The 8,210-nt window shown below is 29.3% G+C and overlaps 2 protein-coding genes across 2 annotated transcripts; one reads left to right on the plus strand and one right to left on the minus strand.

Moving 5' to 3' along the window:
* Window positions 1–576: 576 nt before the first annotated feature.
* Window positions 577–5,777, minus strand: ras (Inosine-5'-monophosphate dehydrogenase ras). The gene is made up of 5 exons (XM_065507364.1): window positions 5,674–5,777; window positions 5,161–5,539; window positions 4,941–5,091; window positions 4,162–4,813; window positions 577–1,861 (listed from the first exon to the last, which is right to left on the minus strand). Exons 2-5 carry the CDS (start codon window positions 5,274–5,276, stop codon window positions 1,215–1,217), a joined length of 1,566 nt encoding a protein of 521 aa, XP_065363436.1. The 5' UTR covers window positions 5,277–5,539; window positions 5,674–5,777; the 3' UTR covers window positions 577–1,214.
* Window positions 5,778–6,066: 289 nt separating this feature from the next.
* PQBP1 (poly-glutamine tract binding protein 1) lies at window positions 6,067–7,385 on the plus strand. Its single transcript, XM_065507248.1, has 2 exons — window positions 6,067–6,224; window positions 6,293–7,385. The coding sequence occupies exons 1-2, from the start codon at window positions 6,146–6,148 to the stop codon at window positions 7,324–7,326; spliced, it is 1,113 nt and encodes a 370-aa protein (XP_065363320.1). The 5' UTR covers window positions 6,067–6,145; the 3' UTR covers window positions 7,327–7,385.
* The last annotated feature ends 825 nt before the right edge of the window (window positions 7,386–8,210 follow it).

Here is an 8,210-nt window from a genome sequence, read left to right on the forward strand (position 1 = left end):
AATCCAATTTCCATTGGAATTTTATAAAAAATAAACAAAACTTTGAAAATTTTACTATAAGCAACACTTTTCTAAAAAAAAACAAAATTTTGAAAATTTTATTTAAATAAAAAATAAAATTTTGCAAATTTTACAAAAAAAAAATAAATTTTTCAATTTTTAAAATTTTTCTAAAAAACAAAATATTGAAAATTTTAATAAAAAAAAACAAAATAAAATTTTAGTAAAATATTCAATAATTTGAAAGTAAATTTTTATTTTGTCTTAAGTTCATTTGTTATAATTATGTATTCTGTAATAATAAAAATAATAATAATCACTGCAAATCAAAATTTTTAAAGTTTTACTTGAAATTTGGCCATAATGTCCAAAGCGCTCTCAAATATCTAACATATAAGCAATAGAAATATCATGTGAATCCTTTCTTAAAGAATTTTTTCCCTTCAGAAATCGACTATTGCCAGTTTACTTAATAACAAAAGCAACAATACTGAAGCGTGAAATTTGTAATACAAATATTATCAAGTCTTTTTAATTATCCCCCTGTTTAGCAAATCATTGAAAAGTGGTTAATAGTTTTGTGGTTTTATTACTGTATTTATTATAAGTTTATTGTTTTATTTTTACAATACATTTTATTTATATAGTTTTTAAACATTTAGCATACACTATTATAGTTATATGGAGACTTAAATTGTTAACATCAATTATAAAATAGATTTTTCTCATAATTTTTTTTATTTATTTGTTTGTTTTGTTTTTTATTATATATTTAAATAGTTTTATATATAATAATATATAAGATTGAACACTTAACTAAATAGGTTATTAAAAAAGAAAAAAGAAAAATAGTTGAAAATATAAAAAAAGGGAGTTAAAATGAAAAAAGGCAAAAAATCAGCAACAGAAAACAAATAAATAAAAGAAATAGAAATAGAATATACATTTTCATAATATTTAAAAGCTTTTAGAATAACAATAATATAGCTATTCAAATACATAGTTTACTACAAGATTAAGTTAAGTTTTTTTTGTAAACATTTTTTTGTTCTTCAGTAATTTGGTTTTAGTGTTAATTTACTATTAACACCACCACCACCGCCCATTTGAAAATGTCTTACATTGGCCGCATTACTTTGATTATTCATTTGTTCCATGGAGATTTTACTTTTTTTCATTGTTGGCGCCCCTTGTTGACATGAGGGCATTGTATGTTAGAATAATCTCTTCTCGTAGGAGAACAGACCATGTACATTACCTTCCAATTGAGCGGAATGGGTACGTTTCATGAAACGCAATTTGCCAGTGTAAATCGAAGCGCGCAACTCTTCAATGGAGCGGGAGCCAATATCTTGTAAACTATGCTGCAGACCCACTTCCAAATAGGGCAAATAGCGTAGCACTGAACCCTTGTCCACAATGCTGCCACTAACACCTTGAGCCACCTTCAATTTGTCCATATCATTGTGATAGTAGCGAGACATGGCCGCCCCCTTGGCATCACGTCTCTCCATAGCCTCTAGGGAACCCATACCGCGATATTTCTTCAAGCGCACACCATCCGAGAAGAAGTATTCACCGGGTGCTTCTGAGGTGCCAGCCAACAAAGAGCCCATCATGACTGCACTTGCTCCCAAGCACAAAGCCTTAACAATGTGACCAATAGACTGTATGCCACCATCGGCAATAATGGGCACTCCAAATTGTTTGGCATAGGAGGAGACTTGGTAGACGGCGGTGGCTTGTGGACAACCACAGGCCATCACCTCTTGGGTAATACAAATTGAGCCAGAGCCCATGCCTACGCGCAACGCATCAACGCCAGCATCAATAAGATTCTTGGCTTGGGCACGGGTAACAACTAAAAAGAGATTTAAAAGATAACAGAAAAACCGTAAGGTTGAGGATGAGCTCATGAAATGAGAGTATTAGAGTAAAGGGAATAACACTATTTGTTAAAATATCTATAGGGATGTAATCGATTGAGTATGAGTGGTTTTCAAGAGTTTAAGTGAAAGCTAACAATGTTTTGAAATGTGGGAATTGCTTAAATAATTTATACTCTTAGTAAAACATGTCGAAATCTATTAAATTTACCAATAATTTAAAAGAAAAACATGATTTTGAAAAAGACAGATTGAGGTTAGAATGAACTTTTGTTAATATTGCCCATAAATCTTCAATATAAATTAATAATTTATTATACAAATTGTAATATTTGTTAAATACTATTAAATTTAGTAATAATTACAAAGAAAATCTTAATTTTAAAAAAGTTGTTTTTGAGGTTAGAATGAAATTTTGTTAATAACATAGAGATATTTCAAGACAAATGGAAAATATTTTTTACAAACTATAATATTTGTAAAAAAAACTTTTATAGGCTTTGAAAAACACATAGAAAATCTTGATTTTAAAAAAATATTTTGAGGTTAGAATGCATTTTTAAAAAATTATTGCAAATATTGCTTAACTATTTTATACACTTGATAAAACATGTTGAAAACTATTAAATTTACTAATAATTTAAAAGCAAACCATGATTTTGAAAAAAAAATGTTGAGGTTAGAATGAACTTTTGTTAATATTACCCATAAATCTTCAACATAAATTAAAAATATTTTATACAAATTGTAATATTTGTTAAATACTATTAAATTTTGTAATAATTAGAAAGAAAATCTTAATTTTAAAAGAGTTGTTTTTGAGGTTAGAATGAATTTTTGTTAATAACTTGAAAAATTTTCAAGAATATTTTATACAAACTATAATAGTTGTTAAAAATTTTCCAAGCTTTGAAAAAATCACAAAAACATCATGATTAAAAAAAAAATTATTTTGAAATAGGAATGAATTTTTGTTAGTAATATGAAAAGTATTGCAGTTATTGCTTTAATATTTTATACAATTAATAAAATACGTTAAAAACTTTTTTATTTACTAATAATTTAAATGAAAATGATTTTGAAAAAAAATATTTTTGAGGTTAGAATGTACTTTTGTTAATATTGCCCATAAATCTTCAAGTTAAATTAAAAATTTATTATACAAATGAAAATATTTGTTAAATATTTTTGAATTTAGTAATAAATACAAAGAAAATCTTAATTTTAAAAAAGTTGCTTTTGAGGTTAAAATTAACTTCTGTTAATAACTTGAAGATACTTTATTTTATACAAAGTGTAATGTTTGTTAAAAACTTTTCTAGGATTTGAAGAATTCAGAGAGAATTTATTTTGAGGTTAGAATGAATTTGTGTTGATAACTTGAAATATATTGCAGATATAGCTTAAATATTTTATACGCTTGATAAAACATGTTGAAAACTATTAATTTTACTAATAATATAAAAGCAAATCATGATTTTGAAAAAACAAATTTTGAGGTTAGAATGAACTTTTGTTAATATTGCCCATAAATTTTAAGATAAATTAAAAATATTTTATACAAATTGTAATATTTGTTAAATACTATTAAATTTAGTAATAATTACAAAGAAAATCTTAATTTTAAAAAAGTTGATTTTAAGGTTAGAATGAACTTTTGTTAATAAGTTGAAAAATCTTCAAAATAATTAGAAAATATTTAATACATGTTATTTTATTAGCTGAAAACTATAATATTCTTTAATAATTTAAATGAAATTCCTGATTTTTAAAAAGTTATTTTTGAGGTTAGAAACAATTTTTGTTAATAACATGATAAATCTTCAAGATAAATATAAAATATTTTATACATATTGTTTTATTAGCTGAAAACAATTATATTAATTGAAAATTTTAAAGAAATTCGTGATTTAAAAAAAAAGTTCGAGGTTAGAATAATTTTTTTTTAAATAACTTTGAAAATCTTTAAGTTAAATAAAAAATATTTTATATATTTATTTTTTCTATTTGCAAAAAAAACTATTAAATTCTTAAATCAATAATTGTTTATACAAATATTTTGGTTTGGCTATTATGTATATTAAAATGTTGCTGAACTGTGTGTGAAAAATGTTGCTTATAAATGATTATAAACATTTTATGATTGATTAAAGTTAGATGTTTTATGTATGAATATCCTAGACAATGGATTTTTTCCAAATAAATAAAACAGACATAATTCCCAAGAAAATCTTCAAAAGTTTTAAAATTTTAATAAATATATCATTTAACTCACCATTTCCGCCAATAACCTGCAACTCGGGATAGGTGGTCTTAATAAACTTAATCATTTCAACTTGATACATGGAGTTGCCTTGAGACGAATCCAAAACAATAACATCAACACCGGCGGCCGCCAACAGTTTAAGACGATCCTTGTCCTCGGGCCGTGTACCGATGGCGGCACCCACCAACAACTGTTTGTTGCTGTCCTTTGAGGCATTGGGATAAGAACGAGCCTTTTTCAAATCTGTGCGTGCTATAAGGGCCACCAATTCGCCATTTTCATTGACGATGGGCAATTTACCCTTTTTGCTCTTTTCCAAAATGTCATTAGCCATGGGTAGATTAATGCCATTGGGAGCAGTGATCAGATCAGTGGTCATTATGGTGCCCAATTTGATTTCAGGCTGGTTTTCGCGAAAATCAATGTCGCGCGACGTCACAATACCCAACAATTTGCCGCCCAACTTGCCGTTGGCGGTAATGGGATAGCCGGTAAAACCGTTTTTACGGCGGGCCTCCAAAACATCACCCACGGTTTGGTCGGGCGACAAAACGGAGGGATCGCGTATGAAACCATGTTTGTACTTCTTTACCTTGTGCACTTCATTGGCCTGGTATTCGGGGGTGCAGTTGTGGTGTAAAATGCCAATACCACCACCCAACTAAAAATTACCAAAGAAAATTGAAAAATTAATGAAAAATCATTTAGTTTTGTTAATATTGTGTTGTGTATTGGGTATTTGTGAGGGGGTGGAAAATGATTTCATATACAAAATCAAAGTAACTTACCGCCATAGCAATAGCCATTTCAGATTCTGTAACAGTGTCCATGGGGGAGGAGACCAAGGGAGCGCGTAATTTTAACTTCTTGGTTAAAGGAGAGCTAAGATCTACTTCTTCGGCAGTAAAATCTATAAAACCGGGCAGGATAAGGAAATCACTAAGAACAAAATACAAAAATAAATTGTTTAAAAAATATTTATTTATAACAAAAATAAGTCAAACTCACTTGTAGGTCAAACCCTCGGCATTGGCAAACAAGTCTTGGCAAGACAAACCATCTTGTAAGTTTTCATCAGCAGAAGAGGTTGCAAAACCATTAGTGGGCACTACGTTAGCTGACATATTGTGGCTGTTTGATATTCTTCAAAATGTTATAAGCTTATAACTTAAGGATAAATGGAATTTCTTTATTTTGTTGTTTTAATATTTTGGCACTAACAAAATCTTCAAATTTTATTAACGGCGTAATTTGAAAATTTTTAAACAATAAACATTTACACAATATGCAATATTAATTTAAAAACGTTTTTATGCAATTGCCTGTTATACTTTAACACAATTTATTAAATTTCTTCAATTAATAATTAATGCAGCGAATGTTGACTCTAGAATTGGCAAACAAAATAAATGAAAACAAATAAAATAAACGTAAAATCTGTTCTAAACTTTTTTTTGTTCTTGAAAAAATTTCATTTTTTTCTGTATTATTGAAAAGCACATTTTTTTCCGGAATATTTACCTTCCGTAGAGATGCGTTGCTCTCAATGAATCGACACCAAATGAGCAAAGGCGAAGAGGTAGATAAAAGGAAAACTACGGATGAAATGAACGCACAAAGCAACCACGTGTACCCCATAGTTGTAAGAAAAGTAAACTTAATTGTTTTAAACAAATAATTATAATAATATATTTAAAATATTTTCAGACATTAATAAATTACAAAATTCATTTATTTATTAAAATATTTCAACATTTTAATTCATAAATTAAATAAAACAAAAAGTACGCTTTAAAGCAACTCTGCAGTGTCTACATTCATAAATCAACACTGAACATACCCTCTACGAACAAAACATTAAAGAGAATAACAACAAAATTTATGACAGTTCTCTTCAATTAACTAAAAAAAATCATAACATAGATTATTTTGGGAAAAAATATCATAAATTATTGCAAAAATTAAAGATCTTGTTATTAATTATAAGTAAAACATGAGTTTACCTCCTGCTTTGCTGGCCAGATTGGCCCAACGTGGCTTGGTTAATAAACAAAAAGCCCAAAAAGAAAATGGTAAGTTAACTTAACAAATCAATAGAGTTTTATATTAATTTAATAAATTTGTTTATTTAAAAATATAGATCCTCCTAATTTAGCATCAGCGGCTGAAAATGAAGAAGTCATTGCAGAAGATTATGATGAAATGGATAGTGACCATCAGCCGCAACAAAATTCCGAAGAATATCAATATCCCACACAATACGATTTGGATCATGACCAAATACGCAAACCCACTGAGGACAACAATTGGTTGTCCCAAATGAAAGTGCGCATGGGAGAGGCCGGCTCAGCGGCCGGTTACAAATGTTGTCCCAACAAATATAATGTGTGGCACAAGTGTACGCTGTTCTGTGTCAATAGATGGGGTGAGGGCATAACCAAACCTTCGGCTGAATACATGAAACGTTATAAGCGTTTGGTACGCAAATACCCTTTGCCCAAAGGTTGGTTGGAATTGTATGATCCCGGCTGTGGTTGTTTTTATTTCGCCAGTGAGACTGATAATGTAGTCTCTTGGCTGCCACCCACACATCCCAAATCGGAGGTGACCAAAAGTGCGGCCGCTGTAAGAAAACAAATGGAAGAGTCAACGGGAGAGCAGGATAGTGATGGCGAACCCATGAGTGATGTAGAAGATGAACCAGTTAAAGAGTCGGCCCAGGCCAGGCATCATCGTGAAGTAGAGGAAATAATAAATGCCTCCTTAAGGCCCAAATCACCGCGCACTTTAGATTCGCATGAGTTTCCTTCATTGCAAGAAATGGCTGGCAGTCCAACTGTAGCCTTGCCACGCAAACAAAAATCCCGTGACTTGGATAGGGCTCTATCGCGTCAACGTAAAGATCGTGATCGGGGCGACCGTGGTGAACGTTCAGAACGCGATAGAGATCGTTATTCTGGTCATGGCAGACGTCATCATAGTCGTAATGATGCAGATGCATTGGATCCCATGGATCCAAGCGCTTATTCGGATACACCACGCGGTAAATGGTCTGATGGTTTGGCCATGGCTGCTGGTGATGATAGGAAAAAGAAATCGGACGATTCGAATAAGCGTGACAAGGTTGACAGAGATTCAAGGCGATCCTCAGATAATTCGGATGATGAAGATTAGAGTTTGAACTGCATATTACTGTATTTTTTTTTAGAAATAAATAATGAAAAATCTTTAAATTGTGAAGAAGTCTATCTGATTTATTTGAATTATTTTCCTATATAGAAAAGTTATCGATAACTTTTATTCTGGATAGAAAAGTTATCGAAAAACGTTTGTTCTGAATAGCAACTTTTGTTATGTATAAAAAAATTTTCTATAACTTTTGTTTGTATGGAAAAGTTATCGATATCTTTAGTTTTGCTTAAACAAATTATCGATAACATTTTTGTTTTATATAGAAAAGTTATCGAAAACATTTGTTCTTTATAGAAAAGTTATCGATAACTTGTTATGTAAAGAAAATTTATCGATTTCTTCTGTTCTGTATAGAAAAGTTATCGATTATTTATATTCTGTATTTAAAAGTTATCGATAAGTTTTGATGTGCATAGAAAAGTTATCGATAAATATTGTTCTGTATAATAACTATAGTTCTATATGGAAAAGTTATCGATAACTTTAGTTCTGTATAGAAAAGTTATCGATAACTTTTTGTTTGTATAGAACAGTTATCGATATCTTTGAAAAACTTATCGATACATTTTTATTTTATATAGAAATGTTATCGATAACTTTTTTGTTTTTTAATCTGTATAGAAATTTATAGATTGCTATTGTTCTGCATAGAAAAGTTATAGATAACTTTGGTTCTGTATATAAAAGTTATCGATTATTTTTATTCTGTATTTAAAAATTATTGATAAGTTTTGATGTGCATAGAAAATTTATCGATTAATATAGTCTGTATGGAAAAGTTGTTGATAACTTTGGTTCTGTGTTGAAAAGTTAAAAAACGTATCGATAAATTTTTGATTTATGTATAAATGGATAACATGTTTTGT

The sequence above is a fragment of the Calliphora vicina genome, chromosome 4, assembly GCF_958450345.1.
Source record: "Calliphora vicina chromosome 4, idCalVici1.1, whole genome shotgun sequence".
NCBI lineage: Eukaryota > Metazoa > Arthropoda > Insecta > Diptera > Calliphoridae > Calliphora > Calliphora vicina.

Coding starts and splice junctions, on each gene's coding strand:
- ras (XM_065507364.1), bottom strand. CDS start 5,276: ATGTCAGCTAACGTAGTGCCCACTAATGGTTTTGCAACCTCTTCTGCT. Junction 5,092..5,160: donor GCCGAGGGTTTGACCTACAA/GTGAGTTTGACT, acceptor TTTTGTTCTTAG/TGATTTCCTTATCCTGCCCG. Junction 1,862..4,161: donor GCAGGTTATTGGCGGAAATG/GTGAGTTAAATG, acceptor ATCTCTTTTTAG/TTGTTACCCGTGCCCAAGCC.
- PQBP1 (XM_065507248.1), top strand. CDS start 6,146: ATGAGTTTACCTCCTGCTTTGCTGGCCAGATTGGCCCAACGTGGCTTG. Junction 6,225..6,292: donor AAAAGCCCAAAAAGAAAATG/GTAAGTTAACTT, acceptor TTAAAAATATAG/ATCCTCCTAATTTAGCATCA.